Raw genomic sequence first — 25,837 nt, 5'->3', positions numbered from 1 at the left:
TTAACTCTTCATTGCTTGTTCAGCTTTTCACAGATCACGACGCACAGGGTTGGACTTGCCTTGATGTCCTTGTCATCTGGTAGCATGCCACTGTTGTCAGGTCCTTGGCAGGTCTTTTTTTTTTTCCTTTAGACCCACTGGCTCTCTGTGTTTTCACATATGAATACCTGAGTAAACTCCATCGGGTCATTGTACGGTCATGACTGTCACACGTGAAATTCTCATTTGCATGTGCTCTGAACACTGGCTAAAGACGAAGCCTCTTTTAACTCTACACGCTGACGTGAGGAAGACTTTAGTTGCTAATGACAGCATTTGATCAAATAGGTTTACGGCGGCAGTTTTGTCAAATGTACAGCAGGCATTCAGTTTGTCCACTTCTTGTGTCCGCTATTTCATGCTGTCAGTACTCGTTTCTCCCATTGTCTATTTTATTTATCGAGCTCTGTTTTAATCCCACTCTCCATAGTGCAGTCGGGCTGGCAGCTCTCCCAGATAAACTCTGGGAAGTGCCTGGCTCTCAGAGTCACTACTTTTGGCACAGGCCCCTGAATGACGCTATTGTAGCCGGCGCGCCTACCACACGGCCCCTTTTGATGCTCACCTGCAGGTGCCTCCGAGACTTGGAGATCAGAGTCCCCCGGCAGCTCAGTCACTGGTGTTCCAGATGACCTCACACCCCACCCGGACGCAGGGTGACGGGCCGTTTACGCTTCCATCACTTTCCACTGCAGCCGGAACGCAGGCTGTGTGAGTCTCCATTCCATTTCCTGACGTGTCGTCATTTTGGAATTTTAAAAAGTAACAGCGGCTGCCCCAGCGTTCACTTGCTTTGCCGGCTGCTGCCCCGTATTCCCTTCCTCACAGGGCACCTTTTCAGTTGCTTGGCTTCAACACTCTGCCCAAATCTCAGCTTGGCTCTTTATAGCTGGCCACAGTTCAGTCTCATCCCATCGCTTATGTTAGGAAATTGCAGAAGTCAAAATGGAGGTCAGCATCCAGAATGCCTCCCCTTATACCGATGCTGACTTCAGTACCAATACCAGCTTTCACACCTCAGTACCTGAACCAACTGATACCAAAGCTAATAATGGATAACACATCTCCCCAGCCCTCACCATCACTCCTCCTCACTTCACAGATCAACAAGTGTTAGGTAAATTTATGCCAGATAAAATCCTTATTAATAATTTGATGCTATCCATATGTGTGGTGTTCATGTCAATACCTCGACTCAATACAAGTTAGAACCATGCAATTTGGCATCCGTCCTTCTGACACCTATTGGCAAACTGAGTAATGACGGCTGGGTATTAACAGTGGTCATTGTTTTAATTTTAGCCAATCTCAGATCTAAAATGAGTGACGATCGCAACGCAGCCAGAAGAGCAACGGCCGCAGAAAGGATGCGTAGGAAACAAAGCCACATGACTGACGAGGAACCTAAACTTGCTAATGCGACTAGACGTACACAACGTGCACAACAAATGGATGAGCACCATGCGGCTACAAATGCTGCTAACCCTGAAAGAAATCGTGCAAATCGGACACAAAGGACAGATGAAGAACGTGGGTTATAGAATGCCGCAAATGCAGCACGGGTTGAAAGAAATCGAGCAGCCCGTGCCTTGCGGCGTGAAAATGCTCAGTGGCACGGCATTGCCATTTGCAGTCACACAGATATTATTGAGGACGAATTGTGGTTGATGTTAATCAACCACGCACCATTCGGGGACTGGCAGGACATGATCTGCCGTGCCAACATAATTATTACTCCGTCTCTGATTAGAGTCGTAAAATACGGTTTGTTTTGAAATTTTGTTTGCCGGAAAAAATCAAATGAGGTGCGCCGAAGAGCTGAGTTCACGTCTCGCAGCCCCATTTAAATAGGACGCTCTTCATTACATCGGCCCAAAAGGTCTATTTTTTAAGCACAAATCAGTGTCATGATATCGAAATCATTTCAAGGACTTAAAAAACCAAATAATTCTTTGCAGAGAAAGTATGAATTTCACAAATGTAGAATTTGTAGCCCGATTCGATCGGGGGTCCCAGTCGCTAGTATGTATATAACTTGGAACATGATAAGCGGGGGCTTGGAGTGCCAATCGCACCAATAAATAAGTGAATGCAAGATGCTTGTAAACTACGGAAATTGGATTAAACCTGGTTTCGTACATACCATCTTAAAAATTGGGTTTCTCTGTACATTTTCAGTACCGGTATACCACGCCACACTACTCTGCACATCCATCTCTATCGAAGGCGCCATTTGATGCCCACTCAGCTCTAACAAAAATAAACTGAAAAGCACTGTATAATTCTGAAAATGTTGACGCGTTCAGTTTGCCAGCCAAGAGTGTGATGCCATTTTTAGTTGCTTTCCACCTTACCTTGACTCAACCAGAAGGTCTTACCCTAAAAACATTGCTCACCTAAGGGTTGATGGTGCTTTGGACCAGGGGTCGCCAACTCCAGTCCTGGAGCACCACCGTGGCTGCAGGTTTTCATTCTAACCCTTTTTTAATGAGTGCCCGGTTTGTGCTGCTAATGAACTTCTTGATTTGCTTTTTTAAGATTTGTTCCCCTTAATTTCTTCATTTCTTTCCTTAAACGGCACCCAAACAGAAGTGAAATGTGAAGTGAGGGAGACAACAGAAGACCAACTAAGTCAGGGCCTCCAACTCCAACCAGCTGTTTAATGAGGTGCCGACTCTTGTCGTTAATTAAACCCACTCTTTAATTTCAAGGCTTGTTGCTGCTCTCGTGGTGCATTAGCAGACATTTCTGAAATTGTGGATTTTCTCTTTTCTAAGCGCACACTGGTAAAATGTTGTAGGGGCTTGAGCAGATCGACATTCCTGAGACCTTCATCTTTCTTTATTTTCAGATATTGTATGATGGACACTAGTTGTTTTGGCTCATTTTGTATCTCATTGTTTGGCTGCTAATTAAAGAAAACGAAAGAATGAAAGGGTCTGAGTCTTCAAGAGCAAGTCAATGAAAATTAGTGGAAAAGAAGTCAATTAGCAGTAAAACCAGGTCACTCATTAGGAAAACTACTCATTAGGCGACACCCACAGGACCCAGCAGGGCTGCCCAATGACATTGCAGTTCCCAGAATGCCCTGCAGGTGTGCATATAAGAGTGCTAGTGTGTCAGGGGAACATACTTTCTTGGAATGCTGTCTTCCTCCTTTCTTCCATTATGTTGACTTCCCAGCCAGGTAAGTGCTTTCCATCTAGCCCTAAAGAGATGCCAGCGTACCTGCTTCTGTCTTTATGCTGGCTTGTCTTGCCAGCCTCCTGACTAAACTAGGGGGGTGCCGTGTCTCTTTTTTGGCTGCTTGCTACCTTGGCCTCCTGGCCAGGAAAGAAACGAGGGATCATTCTGGCAAGGGCTCCAGTCAATGCCTGCCATCCTCCACATGATATATTTTTACTTCCTACATGTAATACTTTATATTTATTTAGACTAAATTAAAATTGCCAATAATTCTACCCAATCCTGTGTGCTATCCCACTAATTGTATATTATCTGTCATTCTACCTACTTTTTTATTTTTTTATAATCTGAAAACCAGCTTGTTTTTTATATTTCTACTAGGGGGCTGTCTGTGACATCCCATCCATACCCATCACATGACAAACCCCCCCACCACCACCATTGCTTGCTTTGCTTGCTATCGGTCCACTGGTATATTCCAACACAGTCAAAACTCTGACCCTAAGATTTATTTATAGTTATTGCAAATGCTAAAACTATTGGAAATTGTCATTTATGCAAGATGAATGGTACTCTACTTGCTGAATCATCGCCAGTATCTAACTTAATCCGCAGAAGGAATGCAACTTCTGCGTGATCATGAGTCAGGATTTTTCCAGCAATTAAATGTTTATGCAGTTTAACAATTTACAAGCGCCTGTCATTACATAGGCTCTATTTGTCGACTGCTAATACACCACTCGGCTACCACTGTTAGCGGAGTGCATGTATATACGGTTTGACGTATGCATGTTAAGTTGGTTGTATTGACATGAGAGTATCGTTGTTGTCTCTTAATGAAAACAAAAAAATATCATATATAGATGTATGGTTTGAAGAAAAATGAGCATTGCATTAAAATGGCACGTGAAAATGTATATAAATACATATACATATATACATATACATACAGTATATATATATATATATATATATATATATATATATATATATATAAATCCACATAAATAACATATAGGTATAAAAAGATATAACAGACAATAACTTTGTATAATGTTAACGTTTACTCCTCCCCCCCAACTCCAGGTGGATACCCTATTAACCTCATGGGTCAAATTTTTTCATTGCCTCCTCATAAAATTCCAGCACATTAGTAAAACACGACCTCCCTCATCTGAACCCATTCACTAAAACTCCTGTCATTGCCATGTGTTGCTCAATCTGTTCCTTAATAATTCTTTCCATTAATTTACCCATGATGCACATTAAACTTACCGCCATGTCGTTACTTGGATCTGCCTGATCATCCTTTTTATATAACAGAATAATATTTGCTGTTTTCCCGTCCTTAGGAATTGCCCCAGTGCACAGTGACATTCTACAAATATGGCCAAGGGTTTCTTAGTACCCATTAACCTCTTTCAGCACTTTTTGATAAAGTCTGGCTGGTCCTGGTGGTTTGTCACGTTTGAGCCTATTTAATCTGTGCAGCACGTCTCTGTCCCTGTATAATTTTCAAATCACAGAATACGTCCTTAGTAGTCCCTGCTACCTTTAAAGCTGGATTTGCTTTTTACCTTAAGCCTTCATACAGGTATACATACCCAGACACCATCAGGCACTTTGGCTAGTTGATGTACACGACAGACAGACAGACAGACAGACAGATACTGTACATAGGAAAAGCATGTGGTGTCTGTCCCATTCACTGCTGCGTTTCATTTCCATCTCTCTTTGCATGTTGGTCAGATACTCTGTACACTATACAATAGCACTGCTGCACATGGAGTTTAGGCTACACAGATATGGAGAGAGTTTGCATGCTTCACCTAGGCGCTGTTGTATTATATTTAAATTTATAAAAAGTATTTAGTGTGCATTACAGTAAGTGTCCTTATCTGGATTGACGAGTCTGTAGCGCTGACCTCTGTGTTTTTCTGTCACTCCTATTATACTGCTGGCCATTAAAATTACAGCACTGGGAAATACACATCCTATTGGTCCAAAACATGCATGGTAAAGTGTGGAGATGATCCCAAGCATAGCACATATACAGATGTGTTCAAGTGGACTTTCCTACAGTGGGTATAAAGGCACCACCCAAGGAACGCTCACTGAGCGATTGACGACAGTTTGGGTGTTCTTAGGGTCCAAAGTAAATAAATCAGGTTAAATCGGTAAATAACATTCGATCTGGCTCTTATATACAAAGTACAGTGACGGCAGCTTCCACCTGCAGCTATTGATTCTCCAGGCTAGTGTTTAGATCTGGATGGTGCATATAAGATGCCTCACTTGCAGTTCACACTTGTTTGATCTTGATGCTGAACGCAGAAAGGGTTAGAACCAGCCATGACCCATTGAGGCAGCCTGCTGTGGGTCGGTAAAATACACTGCACCAAGGCAAGTGCAAATAAATAAGATATCTCTCTATTATAAAAAGAAATCCTGGAATGCAAAAGCAAGGCGACGATACATGATTTCCTCGGAAGTTCTCGAAAGAAATTTAAAAGACCCGCGAGACAAAACAGACTTGCCAGGGCCGTCTCGCAGTGACGTGGAACATGAGATTCTTGCAAGACACGCCCTACTTACAACAGAAATCATATAAGAGCACATCCATCAAAAAACAATCAGTCGTGTAAAAGCACGTAGTGCACACACATACCGTGCTCTCAACACATATAAAGCATATCAGGACAATACGGAAAATAGTCACCCAAAGGCACTGGAGAGAAAAAAAGGCAGATAAGAGATTATGAAACCAGTAAAATTAGAAAGTATTGCAGCGTCCCAGCCAGGGTGTGGCCTTTTTGGTTTTAAGTGACTGTTTGTTCTGATTGACGGAGGGCGGAATACAGCAAGGAAGACTTATAGCGGGGTATTGATTGATGTGGTAACGGGGGAGACGCGGGGTATGAGGGGTTGGAGAGGGTGCTAGAAAGTTATGTTTGGAGTTACGAAGTCAGCGATTGTTCAAGTAAAACTTTGTGACACTTTATCATGTCAGTCGTTTTAGTATGAAAGAAAAGATAGAAAAGATCGCATTAGCGCAAAACAAAATCATCAGAATCAGGTGTAATTGAAAAAAGAGCAGGACAAATCGAGGTCAGAAATAGGCAAAGAGCAGAGTCTTTTCGCATTCGCACCATTCTTATGCGGAATTATGTGGATTTACACAATAATAGACCATACGCTATGAGAATCTGTGGTCCCACAACACTTAAAGCAACGACAACTTGTATTTCAAAGAATACACAATTCGGTCATGTGTATATTTATGATCTCGGAGAAGCGATGCAAATTTTAACAGGCAAAAAGAAAGGTAATATATATATATATATATATTCCGCGAATAACCTTACACACCAAAGGAAAACGTGATATGCCATTCGTATTAAAATGTTTACTGTGAGAATAGCTTTTGCTATGAGAACCAATAAATTACAGGGGGGCAAACATTAGAAAAAGTCAAATTATTTATTAGAGAAACAGAAACAATATTCATTCACAAGCAGTTATACGTTGCATTGTCACAATGTGTCTCCAAAAAATATTATTTTTAATGAAGCTTTAAAGTAAAAGTGCAAATAATGAAATTGAAACAATTCCAAAGAAGTAAAAAAATTTAATTTTTTTTTAAAAACACAGGGGTTGGCGAGTGAAGCGAGCAGGGGGCCAAGCCCCCTAGTTTCTATTTAAAAAAAAAAAAAATATATATATATATATATTAAACTCTTTGTCCGATTTTTAACCAGTTCACTCCACCTGAAGCTCCTGGGAGCTGCAGCTCATCCCGGTAGCAGCACTGGACAGAAGACCAAAATCAGTCCTGGATGGGGCGCCCTTGTTTCTAAAAACAAAGAGGGCTAAATATTCTGTATTGCTGTATTAAAAACAAAAAAGATCATCAAGAAGGGTTGGGACACCATGGACTACATACACTGTGTAATGAGGCCATCAGAGATGCTCCTCAAAGTAGCTGTTAGAGCTCAGGTAGGACTGACACGAATGCTGTATGTCAAAAGTGACGGTGACCTCCTGCATGTGCGGTGTGTGAAGAGCGGGAGAGAAGGTGGAGTGAGGATGCTGTCACAAGTTGCCATTTTGGTCGAGGTCTCCTTACTGAGGGCAGAAGGGAAGTTTTGTAACCTTTCACCTTCCCACTTCATTGTATGTCCGTGTGATTTTTAGTAGAAACACAAGGCTGCTACTGATTTCCCGACTGGTCTTCACAAAATGCATTTAAAGATAAAGAGGAAGTCTTGTATGCGTTTAACCTGCTTTGTAGGTCGCCTTGGGTACAGGTGTATGCTAAATAAAAAAACAATAATAATAAAATGCATTAAAATTATGTTGATCTAAATACAATTCAGCCACAAGTCCTTTTATCCAAATCGGTGTTCATGCCATACAACCCTAATCTCCGTCCCTTCATACCTTGATGTCAGGCCGCAGAAAAGACATGCAAGTGACATGGCCCAATCATTTAGCTTTCTGTAATGAAGTTTTTTGTTATCATCTTTAATTAATTTTAGTAGTAAATAAATCATCCAAGGAATGTTTTCTGGAACACCTCTGAATTTCATGCACGTTGATGAGAACAGCTTTGTGGTCAAGTGAAACGCAGAAGCTCGGTTGGTGGCGCCGGTGCATACTGGAGTCACAAGTGTGTTTTAATTAGAAGTCTCGATTATTGTTAATAATAATAATTATTTATTTACACATAAAATCAAACAGTTCAATTTCCAACTAAAATGAATGAGAACAACAAAAGGCAATATTACAAAGACAGGTTTTAAGTTTCGATTTAAAAACAGAAAGTGCACGGAGCTCCAAAGGCAGGGCACTCCATAGCCGGGGCCCTGATGCACTAAAAGCCCTGTCGGCCATTGTGCACAATCTGCGTAATGGAATTGTTAATAGCAAAGAGAGTCAAAAGAGCAAAGTGAACGTGTTGGAGCATAGGGGCAAATTAAAGAAGACAAGTAAGGTGGGGCCAGACCACGAACAGCCTTAAAAACTAAAAGGAGACGTTTATATTGAATACGGGTAGCCAATGCAATTTTAAAAGTGTAGGAGTGATCTGCTCGCAGGGTTTAAGTGGGTAGCCACTCTCGCTGCTGAATTCTGTACATATTGTGTTTAGACTCCGAGCAGGGACACCAAACAGCACTGCTTAGCAATAGTCAAGTCGTGAGGTGACAAAAGCAGGAATAAACGTCTCGGTTGCAGTATCGGAGAGCAATGGACACAGCCTTGAAATTTGCTTGAGGTGGAAAACCTTGGTAATAGGATCAAACGAAAATGGAGGATCAAGAACAACACCGAGATTTTTTTTAGGATGTAGTAAAGCCCGGGATTTTTACTGAGGAGTTACCCGTTTTCTTTAAAGTGCCTGGAGAGGCAATACATAAAGCCTCTGTTTTATCAGCATTTAGTCTAAGAAAGTTTTCAGACCACCAGTGTTTGATGACAGCCGAACCAGCATCCAGTGCAGAAGACGAGGTCATATTTGCGTAAGCCCCTGTGTACCTACCGTCAGCCTAACAGTGAAACCGTAGACCTTGCCATCTAATAACGGCACTGAGAGGAAGCATATCAATGATAAAAAGCAGATGGCCAAGAATGGATCCCTGAGGCGCACCCTGGAACAGGTAAGATGGGTCAGACCTAAACCTACTGATAGTAACAAATAACGATAGGTATGATTGAAGCCAATCCAGGTGTGCATAATAATTATAATACATTTACTGTGTTATAGGATGTTCAACGTGCATGAAATATGTCCCCTAGTGTTACAAATTCAGCCTGCTTTAGGGTATTTAGCAGTGGCCATGCGCATTTCAGGAGGTTGGCCGTTTTCCATCTGCTCCAAAGGTAACCCGTCAAACCTCAACATGGTGGCAGATGCATCCACCTCGTCTGTTTTCTCCATTTAAAAAGCCCAGAATTGCAACTAAGTTGTGATTCATCTGTCTTGCCTCGACACAAGAGCGCTTCTGTAGTAGCTTGTGTGAGAGCCGTTGGGGGTCGGGATGTAGAAGTCGGGGGTTTGTTGTCTGATTGGTAGCGCCGACTGCATAATGGTGCAGACAAGTTGTTGCATCGCTTGTGTGTAGGAGTCTGTTGAAATCCGCCTTGCCAGTCAACCCATGTATTGCCAAATTGAAATGTTTGTCTCAAGCTGCAGCATGCAGCCAACGTCTACTGTATGCTGGGCCTGTAGGCCGCCTCTGAGGACTCTCTGTGTGGCCGTTTAGTCGAGTCAGATTTAAAAAAAATGCTGTAAAGGTTCCATGTCCTCATTCCGTTTGTTTTTTCTTTTCAATTACATTTTCACTTGGTTGGCAGCAATCACTGGGATGTGAGCCTGCACAAGTGAACTGTGCTGTCCGTGCTGTCAAAGCAGTCTGTCACTGATATGACCTGAATTTAAATCAAGTGGCGTCTCTTTCTGCGGTAGTAATCTGTGTTCAATTCTTTTTGGGGGTTGGATGCCCCATGTCTGCAACCGGATGCTGTTGGATATGTAGTAGTTCGCAACCGAGGATGGGCTAAGGGCAAGTGAGGAGACGGCCAAGCTTTCAGGTCCAAACAGTGCGAAAGTGCAAGTTTATCAGAAGCAAAAGTGTCCACTTGTAGAAGTGAATAAGCATTATCAAGAAAGCATAGTGCTCAAGTTAAGAACGAAAACGCAATAGGCAGCACTATACCAATGCGGCTCTCCTGTTGCTGCTCTCGCCACATAACATCCACCCCGTGTACTCCATCCTCACTCTCCTTGTCTGCTTTCTCCTGATAAATTAGCAGGACTTGATGTCACTCGGCTCCAAACCTGCCACCTCTCGTCTGTATCCCCAGGGAGCTCTCGGCCTCCTCATTCGGTACCCTCTAAGCTCTTACCAGGTCCTCCGTCACCCTTGCTCCTTCCATTACGTAGCAGCTTGACACTTCTTAATAGGAGTGACCAGAAGATTTCTCCAGACAGGTCTCACTCCTTGGTCTCCTTTCTCTGTCCTTGTTCCGAGTTATGAACTTCCTTGTCACCTTTACTCAAGACTATTTAGTTTATTCCACAAACACTGGTAAAAGATATCACACACATCTTCACGGATGTATATTTTCGAAATCCCATTTGTTTCTTTAGCATCCTTGAAGGGCTGCCAACTTCCACAAATACAAAAGAATGTCAAGCGACACCTGCAGAAACTGGGTAGCTGCTGACCGATCCAGGCAGGATTTTTATCACACGCCTCCTGACTGAAGGCAGCAGAGTTGCAGCATTTAAGTACATCCCATACCTCACTTGTCTTCTCTTAATATTGTGTCATTAATGGCTTCTTGCGAGAGCTCTCCTCACCAACCATGTTGAACCCCACAACAGAGGAGGGTGTCGGATTTGCTAATTTGCATTTTGTGAGGGGAAAATGTAATCGGATTTCTGTCTTTTTACTGGCGAAACATTTAAAACTTCCAGTGTAGATGCAGTGCACAATTTTATTAACTCTTCAAGGGGAAGTTGTCTTTTCGCATGACCTTTTGGAGGTCCGCACACTGGGTCAAACATTGTATTGCACCTCTGATGCAATTTTTTCAGGTTTAGGGCCCCTTGTTCAAGGGCTCACCAGACTAGGATCCCTTCGGGCAGTAACAGGATTTAAATTTGAATACATTTGGGATACAAGCACCTAAGTGTAAACAGGGCATTTATGTTTGTTAATCATGTGGTTTAGAACATCTACAAGTAAATGTCCAGTTGCAGATGACATTGCCAGTCAGTTGGCATGTATATTGCACACTGTATTTAAAAGCGATGACTCATTTGATGGATTTTTTCTGAATTATGATACATATTTACTTGCACACCACAAATATGCATCACATTTCAGTATATTTTACGGGTTGGATTGAATTTCATTTTGCTACAGATAAGATAAATTCCAGAAGGTAATATCAGAAAATTACAGGTAGACTGCCATCTACAGGTCACATAATTTCAAACGTAGGAATCAAGCTACGGAAATGTGATCCACCAATTAAAGGAATACTCCGCCAAACCCAGGATATATTATTTTGTTTTGTTTTTTTTTTTTCTTCTTCTACAAGCTGTTACTTAGCCCGACACTATTTGTAGTGATAGCCAAGAAAAAGTTTAATCTCACGTTTTCACGAGGGTCAAGATACAGTGGAACCTCGGGTCATGACCAAAGTAATTTCCCCCATAGGATTGTATGCAAGTACAATTAATCCGTTTCAGACCGTGCGAACTGTATGTAAATATATTTTTTTAAAGATTTTAAGCACAAAAATAGTTAATTATACCATAGAATGCACAGTGTAATAATAAACTAAATGTAAAAACATTGAATAACACTGAGAAAACCTTGAACAACAGAGAAAACTAACATTGTAAGAGTTCACGCTACAGCTTTACGAACTGCTCGCTGTAAACACTTTTTATTAATTAGTTTTAAGCACAGGGAAAAAATGAAAAATCCTTAATTTATACAAAAACTGAACCATAAACAATCAAGAAAACTAACCTTGCATGAGTCGAGTTCTGGCATGAAGGAAGTGAGGAGAAACTGGGTGGAGAGGAGATTACAGTTTTGAGATAAAGACCCTCTGCACGATTCACGTCTGACCGAGAACGATGTACTGTACAGGGAGAGACTGAACACGTGCGTAAATGACCGGCGCGTACGAACCGGAAGGGAAACTGGCTTGTTCGTCACCCGAGTGTGTGGTCATGAACAGATGCAAAAGGTTGGCAAACTTTTTGGTCGTAACCCGATTTGTACGTGTTTCGAGACGTTCGTGACCTGAGGTTCCACTGTACCTAAATTCCTGATACGGTGGCCTTCAGTGGACACCTAAATTGAACAAAATGGCAAGCAATATGAAAGCATCCACGGGGTAAAAAGAAGTCTCAGATGAGTTGTGGTGCCTAATCCACATTTCAGGTAGGCAGCCATATGTTCACCATGTTCCAGATACGAGTATTTTAGGTTAAATTAACCACTTCCGGAAAATGCCCTCGTGCACAGCAGTGAAGCACATTCAAGTGGGATCAAGCTTTAGAATTGAATACCCTCCTCTGCCGTCATTCATTTGCTATTGTACGACTGGATACTTGACCTGGGGATTATGTGACTTTTAAGTATATTCTGATTTTGTTCACTGGTGTTCAGTTTGGGTCCTCACTCCATTCTCCATAATAACATGAAATAAACTTTTTTTTTTCATAGCCTTAACTGCAAATCAGATCGGTAACACATGAAAACATCTTTAATTTATGGTCCACTATGTTTAAAGGGAATCTCCCTCATCAGTGTATGTAAGAATGAATGAATGAATGTAAGACACAAAAAAGTGCAAAACTTAGGTAGACCCCCGGTCAAAAAAATGTATTTTTTTCTTTCCTAAAGTGAAAAAAAAAGCTAACAAAACCTACTGACAGCATGCCCAAAGTTTTACACAGGATGCATTGTCGCCAAAAAAACTGTAGAGTTCAGCATATACTAACTGAGAAGTGGAGAAATCGCTAGGTGGTGTTTCAAAGGTTATCACCTCCTGCTTTTGCTCCTAGGTGACCTCTAGATGGAAGTGCCGTTTGTAAGCGCAGCCTGACAAGACGTCTCTCTTATCCTCCTTTACAGGTATTCCAGGCATCCTATTGGAGGAGCCATGAAACTGTGAAGCATGAATGAAGTCCAGGTGCTGTGGAGGAAAGCTCGATTATTAATGGCCGCATCTAGGTGAGTATGTTGGCTAAAACCACAGGAACAATTGAGAACACCATAAAACTGCTCTGTGGCAGGAGAAGAACAAGGGAGGGGTGAATAAGGTCGGAAGGTTGCAGGTTTGAATCCGTGAGAAAGAATTATTATTATTAAAGTGAATGTGCATTCAGAACATGCGGTCATACTACTTATGAAGTTGTGCAACTAAGGTGTTCAGTGAAGGTGCACAGTACAGTGACAAAAGCACGAAAGTAAAATGCATCATTCTATACTGGTACTGAGTGACTTCCGGCACAGCTGAAAATAGCCAGCCTGAAATCACAAATAATCGCTGAAACTCCTTTTGAACTATTGCTGTGTCTAATATGTTGAGCCTATGCCTAAACATCCCAGTTTTTGTTAATGACACAGTGCCACGTGGTGTTGGATAATACGTAAAACCCACCACTAACTATCGACGGTGAGACACATTCTGTCCTTACTGAGGATCTCTCAGAACTAACTGCCAGTACTCCACTCCAGTGTTAGACCAGTACTTCAGTTTGGTGCGGACCTCAGTACAGGGTCCCAGAAAAGTTCTACACCTTATGACAGATCACTCCAATCCCACTCATCTTACTCCGGTACACTGCACTACATATGGCTTTCCTCTTGATATCCGTGAATTCCCATTTGTCTCGGGGAAGGAAGGGAGGGTCCCCCATGAAGTCCCAGTTGTGTTGAAGCAGTAAGGGGGGGTGTTTGTCCCCATGAAGCCTCGATTGCATCAAGACTCGTGGTTTCGTTTTTCCACATCTACCGTACTGAGTGTTGCAGAGAATCAGGGTGGGGGATTGAGTGGAAAGCAGGCTTTTACTTCTGGTACTGAAAATCCTCAAATGCTGGTACCATACCCTTTTAATTTTGGGGTATTTCGGTACTTTTTTCAGCATTCTGGCAACCCTACTACACTGAGATGGAACAGCAGGGACGCATACTTAAGATGCCTGGAATTACAAAGCAGCAGGTTCTGCACCTCAGCCAAATGGGCATCGGCCAGTCAAGCTGCCAACCTGTAACAGCTTATTGTGTAGCTGCATGCCCTGGCAGTTAACATTTGCTGGTTACATTTGATGACACGTCTGCAAAAGCACAAAATGATTCAGAATGCTGACTTAAGTATGTAGTGTACTGTGCAGTGTGGCTTAGTGTTTATCAAGGCTGCTACAAAACTAGTTGGCTTTATGTTTAAGTAAAAATCAAAAGTTGCCAGTTAATGGAAATTCCATTGAAAAAGAGTTGTGGTTTTTAAGGCTTGTTATCTGTTGAATCGCTTAGCGCTGTACCATTGTAAGACCACAGTAACTCGAGACCTGTATGGGTGGGCATATATATTATAAGGAAAGAATGAACTCTTTAAGAAAGAAACCAAAACAGCATGAAGGTGCTTTCTGTTTTACTGAAAATCAGAGAAACTAAAAACTCACTTAGTGTCAAGTGCTGTGGCCCCGGAAAACGCCAGTCCTGCAGTGTTGTACCCAGGCAAGCTTGTTTGGATACATCTCACTGCCGCACTGCTCTGACAGCTTTCCATGCCTCTCGCTTTTGAACAGAAAAGATCAGCATTTCATGACTTACTCGACCCACTTCCACTGCAGTTTCAGTCCAGCATCCGTCTTTTTAGATCTCCTCTCCTGTAGGGTCTAGACCCCTGTGACTTTTGGCTACTTTTAACCCACTGAGCTCACTTCTGTCCGTCTCCACAATCCCTGGACACACTGGAAGCTGTTGGGAAAAGAGGAAGATGGCAAATTTGCACGCCATCATGAAAAATCCCCTGCAGGAGGCGCTGTCTTGAAACAATAGTCGTAGGCTTATTGCACCATGGTATGCTAAGAAGCACATTTGGGGGTCTTTTCTGCCCACTGCTATCCGTCAATTAAATGCTTCATCACAATGTACTTGTTAAGTTTATTTCTGTATTTATTTATGTATTTATTTACTTATCGATTGATTTGCTGTATTATTTGTCCTGTGAGTCTGTATCTTTGTTTTTGCTGTTTCTGTTGCTGTAAGCATCTGAATTTCCTCATGGGATTAATAAAGGTCTTTTAATCTAATTTAAATTCACTTTTTAGCAAACTTGGATTTCACTTAGTCAGGGACTGAAAAGGGCGTTCGTGATTTTCAAATCATGCTTCTCATTGTCTTCCTCTTTCTCTTTTAATTTGAATTGTGTGATAACGTCATGCTGTACAAACCTTTCAAAGATGGCGATTTCTTCTTGATTAGCCTCAAGAGAAGCCTGTCATTAACACCAGGTTCACTGTGGCTTCTACACCCTCCTTCTTGTTCCATTTAGTCTGATGATGGTGGCCGACCAGTGTATTCTCTGCATTTGCATGGTACATAAGAAATTTGTCAAACAAGATCATTTAGTACATCAGGCTCATTTGTTTAGCTAATAGCAAAGGTATCCCAAAATCTCCTCCAGCAGCTACTTAAGGTTGTCAAAAGTTCTTCTTCATCTCCATGTCTGGTTAGTTTGTTCTAAATTCCCAGAACCCTTTGCATACAATAAACTTCCCTGTAATTTTCCTTGATGTCCTTCAGTACGTGATTCACCATTGACTTGAAGGCATTCAGATTGATCTGTTTTATCCATACCTTTGAGAACTGTAGACCTAGATTAGTTCCACATCCAGTCTTCTCTGCTCAGACTAAACAGGTTTCATTTTCTGAGACTGTCACAGTAGGACATGTCCTTACATCCCATGATGCACTTCATTGCTCTCCTCTGCACAGCTTCATGTGCTGCTATGTCTGTCTTGTAGCTGGGTGATCTGAACTGCACACGTTAATCCAGATGTGGCCTAACTCAGGGACTCTGCTCTGTTGGGCCCTTGAGCAATGCTCTTAACCTGCAATTGCTGAGCGCTTTTAGTAGTGAGAAAAGCATTATATAAATGAAAAGAATTATTAATTATTATTAACTCGTGTAATATATAGTCTTAGCATAACGTGACTTGATATATATTCATTTATATTTATATATGTTGGTGGTGTTGTGGTTTTATTCTTCATCTGCAGAGGTCAAATGGTCTTCTAAAGGAGTCATGGGTAGCTGTTGTAGCTGTCCAGATAAAGATTTGATCCCAGATAACCATCAAAGCAAGTTCAAGGTAAGTGAAGAACTTTGATCTTTTTTCAGTATTGCTAAGAAGTTGCCAAATAGACATTGTGTGTCTGCCTGGTTTATTGCTGGAGTGATTCACTCTTTGTTATTTTGCTTTCTCTCTAAGGTAATTAATGTGGATGATGATGGTAACGAGCTGGGCTCTGGCATAATGGAGCTCACAGAGACAGAGTTAATCTTACACACCCGGAAGCGAGATGCTGTGAAATGGCCCTACCTCTGCCTCCGTCGCTACGGCTACGACTCCAATCTGTTCTCCTTTGAAAGCGGGCGCCGATGTCAGACTGGGCAAGGTACACAACCATATGAACCTGTAGAACTCAGATAAACTGAGACGTGTGAGCAGAACTGTGTCTGTCTGTGGTAAGAGTCCTGTCTTACAGCACTCTTCTCCTGACCTGCATTATTCCATCATCCATATTGAGCTTTTAAGTACTCCTCTGTTGTCTTTATGGTAATATGACGTCCTCTATCATTTCTCTACTGGTTTTTCAGTGTTTTGACCAATCTTAGTTAACCTAACATGATGGAATCATTCTGCGCAAAATGCATGTGTTCTTCCTAGTGATCCTGAGTACACTCAACTGTCCTGTGGTAGATTAAGTTTTCTAAAAGTTCCTCCAGTAAATTTCAAAGATTGTTTGGTTCCTGAATAGTATGTGGAATCTGTGCCAACCTGGGATTGATGAGTCTGTGTCTACTTTGTGGCCACTGGTTGGCTTCAGCTTGTGTTGTAATTAAGCTACAATAAAGCCAAGAACACAAGCGTCAAAGCACTAATATGTTGAACACCATTTTTAAACACCCACCGTAGCAGTTTAGGTTGCCTTGTACCCCATTGGTGGTACATTATAAAGAAATAGAGATGTTTGGAGACGGTGGCACTGACCAGAAAGCAGGAGACAGAGCTGGAGATGGCAGAGTTAAAGATGATAAGATTTGCACTGGGTGTGACGAGGATGGACAGGATTAGAAATGAGGACATTAGAGGGTCAGCTCAAGTTGGACAGTTTGGAGACAAAGTCAGAGAGGTGAGATTGTTTTGGTTTGGACATGTGCAGCGAAGAGATGCTGGGTATACTGGGAGAAGGATGCTAAGGATAGAGCTGCCAGGGAAGAGGAAGAGGAAGGCCCAAGAGAAGGTTTATGGATGTGGTGAGAGAGGACATGCAGTGTGATGGGCAAGATGACGAGGACAGGAAGATATGGAAAAAGATGATCTGCTGTGGCGACACCTGACAGGAGCAGCCGAAAGAAGAAGTATTAGTAAACTAAAAGTAATAGTAGACAGAAAACTTTATGCTCAGGTTTCCAACAACAAAGCCCTGGCAGTTTTTTCCAAACAAATTGATCATTTCAGTTTTATGTGTCTCACCATCACATCTTTGAATGTAACATCTGTGACGATGTCTGTTATAACCGACAGTGGACCCCTCGAAGGTTTGTTTTTTTTTTTTGTTTTCCTCTCCTTGTTTGTTAACTGATCAGATCGCAGTGACAATATTAATCAACAGGCATTGTTAGGATCCTTATATATCGTTCAGTTTGAAATTGCTTTGTTTCCTGTGTGATTAAGTTAATCTGCATTTTTATTTTAAAGTTATTTGTAAAGTACTTTATTTGAGAACTTATTACAGTGTTCTAATCCTACACTTAGTAAAGAGTGGTGTGCAAAAATGAATAAACTTGACTTAAACTGTGGATGACCAATTATCTGCATTCATATGCTGACGCCAGTGTTGTGTATTGTAATTTAGTTTTTTTTTTTACCAAAACCAGGGTGATTGATTGAAAGGAAATTACTAAATCTGTGTAGCCTTCCCCTGTGACTTCTAGAAAGGGAGCTATATGGAAAAGCAAGGTAAAGAGTAGAAAATGATTGAAATATCAATGTGAAGACAACAGGTTGAGTTGATTTACCAAAATAAAAGGCATATGGCAGTGTGTAGGTTAGGGATGTGTGTTCTGAGACTCTAACTTTTTATAATATACATAATGTATCCCTTTTTCCAAAATCATCAAGATTTTTTTCAACTTTTAGCTCTTGACTACCCTCATGCCTGCCTGCAGCATTTATCTAGATTTATTTGTGAATGAAAAGTTTCGTAACACCCTTCACTAGATACTATTCTTCATGAAGTTCAGATTGCAAAGATAAAGCTGCCATCCTCTTTATTTACACACATTCATAATTTGTGTTGGGTTTCTTTTAACAAGATTCCTTTCAGCAACAAGACGTAACACTGGGAGTGTACTTTATCACTTTCTCTTTAATTATTTATGATAATTTATGAGCACTCCTTTCACTATAAAATGATAGAGCTACATAGTTGTCGTTTCCTCAGATTATAAAGGAGGCCGAGCAGAGCACCTTGCTTTTGGAAGGCTCTCAGTTTCATTGATGGCAACAGGAATGCTGAAAGCAAAAGTGTGAATTTGCCAAATTTGACAAGTTGGATAATCTGGAAAATTCTTCAGTTATGTGAAGTGACATGATTCCAAATGGGGGCTTTTGAAACCAGTTTTAGATCATCAAACTGTAAAACCCATTCCTATGTATTCACAGTTAGGAGGCAGGCATCACTCAAGACATCATCCAAGCACCAGGCTCAGTCGCTCACCCTGCATTACTGTACACTACATGCCACACTTGACCACTGTTAGTAGCCACTAGGAATTAGGCCTGTATCAGTAGACCGTTAAATGACTTCACACCTGTAAAAATAGGAGTTTTTGGATGGCAAATTCTGAACACATAATCAGTGCATCCTGCGTTGGGAAAAATGTAATCAAGCAATAGATCTCAAAATCTTATCAAGCAGTGTACAGGAGTATCAAAAGTATATGTGAAATAAATAATCAAATTATTTAATATTTATACACAATAAAAATATGATAGGTGTCACCTGTGATACGCAGATGAACTCCAAAATTGATTTCACTGGAAACATTCTTCTTTGTGTTGACTGAACAGTTGCTACCCGTAGTCAGAGTTATTGTGCCCTGGAGATGAAGAGCTACCAACCCATTTGTGACCTTAGGTAAGAATAATAAATAAAAGAGCCACACTAAAGATGGAAATTCTTTCAAAGCCAAGCATAACTTCTGTAGTTTGAAGTCATTTTGTCTTCAAGGCAAAAGACTAAGGAAAGCCTAAAAACGTCTAAAGAGGCTATTTGCCAGCCCTGCCATTTGCAGGCATACAGAATCTCCCTGATGATTCAGCTCCACTGTTACTCCAGCTTTGTCGTCTGCATCAATATCCTCTTCCATTTTTGAAACATCTTATTGTACTTTCATTGGAATATTTTTTTTATTAAGCAGTTACCTCTTGAAGCTTTTTACCATTTGCAGTGAAGTGTTTGTTTAGTTTTCAGGTAGTTCTGTTCAATAATTATGGAGCTGGAGAGTGATGACGTGTGGGAATTTAGCACTGCCCAACCAGCTGCTATTGGGGCATCAGGTCCTCCTCTAGCATATAAATCGGAATCATGACAAATAGGCCTTCTCCTGTACCTTATAATTTACCTGCAATTTTGTTACACCCATTTACAACTTATATATTTTGAGATTCTTTAGGTAAGAAAGACAGAAGTTTTAAGGTGAGGTAATTGGACTCACTAAGCATGGCACAGGTTAGTGGAATCATGTTGCTTTTTGTCTAGTACCTGCAAGCACCATACTCTGCACATGTGACAACTAAGAACATTAGAACAATCTAGACGAGAACAGGCCAGTCAACCTAACACAATTCATTAGTCCTATCTACTTAATTCTTCTAAAAGTCTAAATTTGAAAGTCCCTAAAGTCTTACTGTCTTCCACACTACTTGGTGTCTTATTCCAAGTGTCTACCATTCTTTGTGTAAAGAAAATCTTCCTAATGTTTGTGCAAAATTTCCCCTTAACAAGTTTCTAGCTGTGTCCCCCCCTGGTGTTCTTGATGAGCTCATTTTAAAGTCATCATCTCGATCCACTGGACTGATAGCCTTCATAATTTTAAACACTTCAGTCAGGTCTCCTCTTTGGCCATTCTGTGGACCATTATATTGTTACTGGTTAATTACAATCAGATGCCTTAAACTAATAAACAATATGCGGTTAATTTCAGTGTATTTCTAACGCCGCGTCAGGGATGTGGATCTGAAAAAGAAAAATAAACCACACAAGAACAGTAGCACTGCTTTGACGCTGGGTGCCGCCAGTCTGCAAAACCAAGTGCAGAACTTGCGTACGACAAGGTATAAGGTACCGTGGAAAAGTGCGTGGCTTTACGCCAAGTTTAGGTTTTATACATCATTATTTGAACGTGGAAACATTCTTACCCAACATTTCTCTTCGTATGCACCGTTTATCCCCGAGGCCCCAGGTCTTGTGGAGGTGTTCCTGCTATGCAGTGGTTAGTATCTCCTACCAAAAGTGGTACAAGGAAGGACAGCCAGCCATGGGTGCCCAAGGCTCATCGATGTGCCTCAGAAATATAGACTAGCTTGTATGGTCTGATCCTACAGAAGAGCTACTGCAGCACAAAATTGCTGAAAAACTTGATGCTGTACTGAGAGAAAGGTGTAACAGCAAACAGTGCATTGCAGCTTGTTGCATAGTTGCAGACTGGCCAGAGGGCCCGTGCTGACTGCTGTCCACATCAAAAACAACTACAATTGACATATAAGTATCATTACTAGACATTGGAGCAATGGAAGAAGGTGGCCTGATCTGGTTAATTCACGTTTTCTTTTAGATCATGTGGAGGGCCGGGTGCATGAGCGTTAGTATCCTCGATGACAGATGGCTGCAGGATGCAATATGAAAAGAAAACGGTGTGATGGTCTGGGCAATGTTCTGATTGCATCCTAGAATTCATGTGGAAGTTACTTTGAAATGTTCCACCTACCTAAAGACTGTTGCAAACCTTGCAAACCATGCAAACCCCATCATTGCAGTTTTTATTCTCTGATAACTGTAGCCTCTTTCAGCAGACTAATGTACCCTGCCGCGCTGCAAAAGTTGTGCTGGGAATGGCTAGAGGAACATGACAGAGATTTCAAGGTGTTGACTTGATTTGGTGAGATTTCCCAGATCTCATTCTCATCAAGCATCTGTGGGATGTGCTAGAAAAAGAATTCTGATCCAGGCCCCACCTCTCAGTTTTCAGGACTTTTAAGGATCTGTTGCTAATGTCCTGGCGCCAGATACCACATGGCACCTTCAGAGGTCTTGTGGAGTCTATGCCTCGATGGGTTAGAACTGTTCAAGTGGCAAGAGGGGGGACCTACACAATATTAGTTAGGTGGTTTTAATGTATGTAGCTGATCGATGTATTCTGAAGGCAACTGTTGGTAGTGAAGTGGTGTTGTGTTTAAATGAAGTATGCTCCTTTTTTTAAAAAAGAAATTAAAAGTTCACAAAACTGCACTGAAGGTTTATTTAAATAAAAAACTCTACTGCACTAGTACCTAAATTAATACCACAGCGACACACCACCTATCCCATTTTACCACCTGTATGTTTTTGCTAGTTGTTCAAATAAGACAAAAGGTCTACTAGTACAACCCTAACAGGAATCGCAGGACATGACAGATGACACGGATTCCCTTATGACTTCTCAACACAGTCTCACATTTCCTATTGCAGTATAAAACTTTCTGGAGGTTCACATGATTTGGCAGTCAGTCAACATGGAGGACATGAGAATAAGAACTGGCATATTGCCCACAAGTAAGCAGATTACGTGAAGGACAACCAGATAGTAACTTTCGTAAAACCTCTAGAAGACCACATTTGATTGGTTGTAGGCTTCCAAATGAAAACTCATTGGATGTCAGCTCTCTCACACACACACACACACACACCAAAGCCCAAGTATATGTAGAGGAAAAAATAAAAATCTTAAATTTTTATGTCGCAAAGCTCTGCAAATTAAGTAAGATGTCACATTAAACGACTTCCTAAGATTATGTAAATGAAGTCTGTCAGCAGAACCCTCTCTGGAAGGGTCTTGTAGTGTGACGGGGACCTAATTTCGGCTCTACTTGATACAAAGTCCCTGCTGTCCCAGAGTGACGTAGACACACTTTGCTCTCCATATTTCTTTGGCAGGTCATTGTAACGTGTTTTTTTTTTTTTAAATAGCACATATCTGGAGAATGATTTTATAGGATGTGTGTTTTTTTTCTGTGCCATCCAGAGTTACATCAGACTACCGGTCTTCCTCTTTTCCTTTAGAGTCCTTTAACAATTTGACTGTAGAGTTCATCTCATGCCTTTGTCTCAGTGTTTCCCACTCTCCTTTTATGCTCACACGGTAACCTCTGTCTGTTTCAGGCTGTCATCCGTGTTCAGGCCCTGACATGACAGTGCTGTTCTGTGTGGGTGTGTGTGTGTTGTATTGTGCACTTTTTGAATGACGTGTACTTGTTAATGTGAAACTATCAACTTTAACTTAATGCTTCCAAAGGAAGGGCAAACGCAGCTGCTCCTGGACGCTCCTCGTTTTGTGCCTTGTGATGGATGGTAAGTTGGGTTCGCTCTGCTGCTCATTGCAAAGAGGCACAATACCGGAGCAAATGGCTGCTGGTATTGATGTCTGCTTTGAACCCTGACCCCCGAGCAGACATATTGTACATGGTGTTTCTTGCCTGTGTTGTGTTATTTTTATTTTATATCCCTGTTGTTTGTGAGTGTGATCTTCTTGTTGAAAAGTTGCAATCTGTGTTTTTATTTTTTTTTCCTTCTGCCAAAGCTGTTGTGTGTGGAAGGCCCGGGATTTGTGACGTGCTGACTCTTTGTGTTTGATGTGCTCTTTTTGATTTGCTGCCGTTGACTGAATTACTTTTGGCAACATTTAATACAATGCATCACTGCAAGTCACAGCTAAGCTAACCTCTTCTCCTTGAAATTCTTTTTAAGGAATATTTGCCTTTAAGTGCGCCCGAGCAGAGGAGATCTTCAACATGTTACAGGAGATCATGCAGAACAACAGCATTAGCGTGGTCGAAGAGCCAGTGATGGAGCGAAACCACAACCAAGTGGACACAGAGCTGCCCAGGACTCCTCGTACCCCCACCAGTAAGTAGGTTCCAACCCTTGTTAAGAGGTGCCACCATATAACATACTTTGAGTTGTCACTGTAGTCTGAGACTGGATAGACACACTTGTCTCACTTGACTACTTTAGTTGGCTTTTGATTGGTATAGGGCTGCTCCAGACTCAACAGGAATGGGACACAAAAACTTTTATCACTAGAAAAGTCGATTCAACTCAATAAGCTCACTAATCCCTGTCCCTAATTTCTCCATGATAGCACCAAGTTGAAAGTCCCTAAAGCCCTACTGTCTACCATACCACTTGATCTCTTACACCATGTATCTCAGGTACTCTTTGCAGATAAGGACTGTCAACAGAGCCAAGAGAGTAACTCTATTTAAAGATGAAAACCAAATGATACTAAAAGTTAAAATAACGGAACACATCATGTTCAAGTTGTCTTTTTAAGATATTCCTGTTGAAGTAGATCTGTGCTCACCAGTCCCAGGTTTGATGCTGAACTCCGACATACACTTGGGTAGTCTCTTAAATAGGGGGTGAGGTAGAAGTGGTGGGACTTTGGGGCTAAGAATGGAAGTGACTTCAGAGCCTTTCCTATTGGTCATTTTCCGTTTGAGGAATAAAGGGAAAAGGAGTCAGTAACTGCGTTTCACCGTCCTCGGATTCTGATCTTCCAACTTTACCCTTGCCCTTGCAGAGGATTAAAAAACCCAGCTAAGATTCACACCATCGATGGTAATTGATTTATTTTTTTCTGTGAGGATCCAAGGAACGCACCCAGCCTTGGTCCGACTCATACACACTCCCTCACAGAGACAACAAAGCAACCAGTAATAAAACAGAAATGAAAGAATATATATAAACAATAATAAATGAAATATATGCAAACTACAATCATCCCACCCCAGTTCCCCTTAAGACGATATACAATAAACACAATTCAACAATAAAAGACTTCTAACAAAAACCACACACGATGAAGTCCATGAAAATGGCAACTGATGAAATTAAATGGTGACGGTAGGTAGTCCAGAGATCAGAACGTTGTATGTGAATGTAAAGATCAGTCCTACCGGTATTTCCTGATGAGATGTTGACATGTGAATGGGATCAGGAGCGCTCCTTTCTTTGCAGGACAACAACAAATCCTCAGACAGTCCTTATGCAGCAGGAAGACACCAGACAGTCCATACACCCAAGACAGGAGACAATCCAGGACAAAACAGGAGTCCACAAGTATCAAAACGGGATGGCAGACAGACACGAACACAAATGACTTCTCCTTTCCTTGTAGAACTGGCCCCCCTTTTAAATGTTGCGCCAGCTTCCTTGTCCCCAGCAGCCCCTGCACCCTTAGTAGACGACCAATCTACTATCCGGGGGCATCAACCCCAGAATTAGAAGTGTCTAACCATTATAATGTCCTATCGGAGCTGGATGGTGACTCTGATAATTCTGAGGTGGTAGGCAGGGTTGAGGAGCCCCAACGGGCCACCTCAAAACCAGTTCCCAAAAAGAGAGAGGTAGTGATAGTTGGGGACTCAATCATTAGGGGGATTGAAGCGCAGGTGTGCTCCAGAGAGAGAGAGTCTCGCACGGTGTGTTGTCTTCCGGGAGCACAGGTGGGAGACCTCCCTGGAAGGGTGGGTAGGCTCTTGGCCAGAGCGGGTGGATCCAGTTGTCATTGTCCACGTTGGAACAAATGACATACATAAGGGTAGTCTGTCAGTTCTGCGATCCAAATTCAAAGAGTTAGGTACCAAGCTGAGGAGCAGAACTGACAAGGTAGTCTTCTCCGAAGTTCTGCCTGTGCCACGGCCAGTCCAGGTAAGATTGAGGAGATTAGAAGGCTTAACACGTGGCTCAAATCTTGGTGCAGGGTAGAAGGGTATAGGTTTATGGGGCATTGGGACTCCTTTTGGAACAGATGGGACCTGTTCCGCGGACGGGTTATATTTGAACCGAAGGGCACCAATGTAATGGAGAGGTGATAAGTAGACTAGTCGAGGATTGTTTAAACTAGAGAATGGGGGGCAGGGAGTTAGGACAGGCCACATTTAGATCTATACATGGAAGAACAAACAATGGTGTAGAAATAAAAATGCATAGTAATGTAAATTCTAAGCAAACACGTAAATGTAGAAGGATTAACACATTAAAAATAGCTTGTCTTAATGCTAGAAGTATCAAAAATAAGGTAAGTGAGTTGGAGTTGTATGTAGCAGAGCATAATTATGATATTATAGCAATAATGGAAACCTGGCTAAATAACAAAGATGGGGATAAGTGTAACATAGAGGGATACACATTTTTTAGGAAGGATAGACAGAACGGAAAAGGAGGTGGGGTTGCTGTTTATGCCAAACAGGGTTTAAATGTAAGTTATCTTCAGTTGGATGATGAGCCCCATCTTAGTGAGGACATGTGGCTTCGCCTGGAAAATATCTGGGAAAAAGGTCTTATTTTAGGAGTGTGTTATAGACCACCCAATTCAGACAGTAATTTCAACACACATCTTTTTAGTAATATCAAAAAGACAAGTTTACAGGGGGATATTATAGTCATGGGGGACTTTAATTATCCAAATATTAACTGGGATAACCTTGCAGATGGAGGAGCACAAGAGCAGGAGTGTGACGATGTGG

General features: G+C 41.6%; 1 protein-coding gene across 3 annotated transcripts in view; it reads left to right on the top strand.

Moving 5' to 3' along the window:
- LOC120539091 (fibroblast growth factor receptor substrate 2-like) overlaps positions 1 to 25,837 on the top strand; it is a 100,529-nt gene that overhangs the window by 61,971 nt on the left and 12,721 nt on the right. For 2 of the 3 annotated variants that reach the window (XM_039768839.1, XM_039768840.1), the window contains exons 2-5: positions 12,888 to 12,986; positions 16,041 to 16,132; positions 16,253 to 16,439; positions 23,055 to 23,213. In XM_039768839.1, the coding sequence (XP_039624773.1) occupies positions 16,067 to 16,132; positions 16,253 to 16,439; positions 23,055 to 23,213 (412 nt within the window). In that variant the 5' untranslated portion in view covers positions 12,888 to 12,986; positions 16,041 to 16,066. Of the gene's footprint in view, positions 1 to 12,887; positions 12,987 to 16,040; positions 16,133 to 16,252; positions 16,440 to 22,602; positions 22,659 to 23,054; positions 23,214 to 25,837 lie in introns of those variants that run through there. The other variant, XM_039768841.1, reaches the window with a different exon arrangement.

This window comes from Polypterus senegalus, chromosome 11 (assembly GCF_016835505.1).
Source record: "Polypterus senegalus isolate Bchr_013 chromosome 11, ASM1683550v1, whole genome shotgun sequence".
In the NCBI taxonomy this organism is placed as follows: Eukaryota; Metazoa; Chordata; class Cladistia; order Polypteriformes; family Polypteridae; genus Polypterus; species Polypterus senegalus.
The sequence above is the reverse complement of the archived record's forward strand: the minus strand, read 5'-3'. Positions and strand labels throughout refer to the sequence as shown.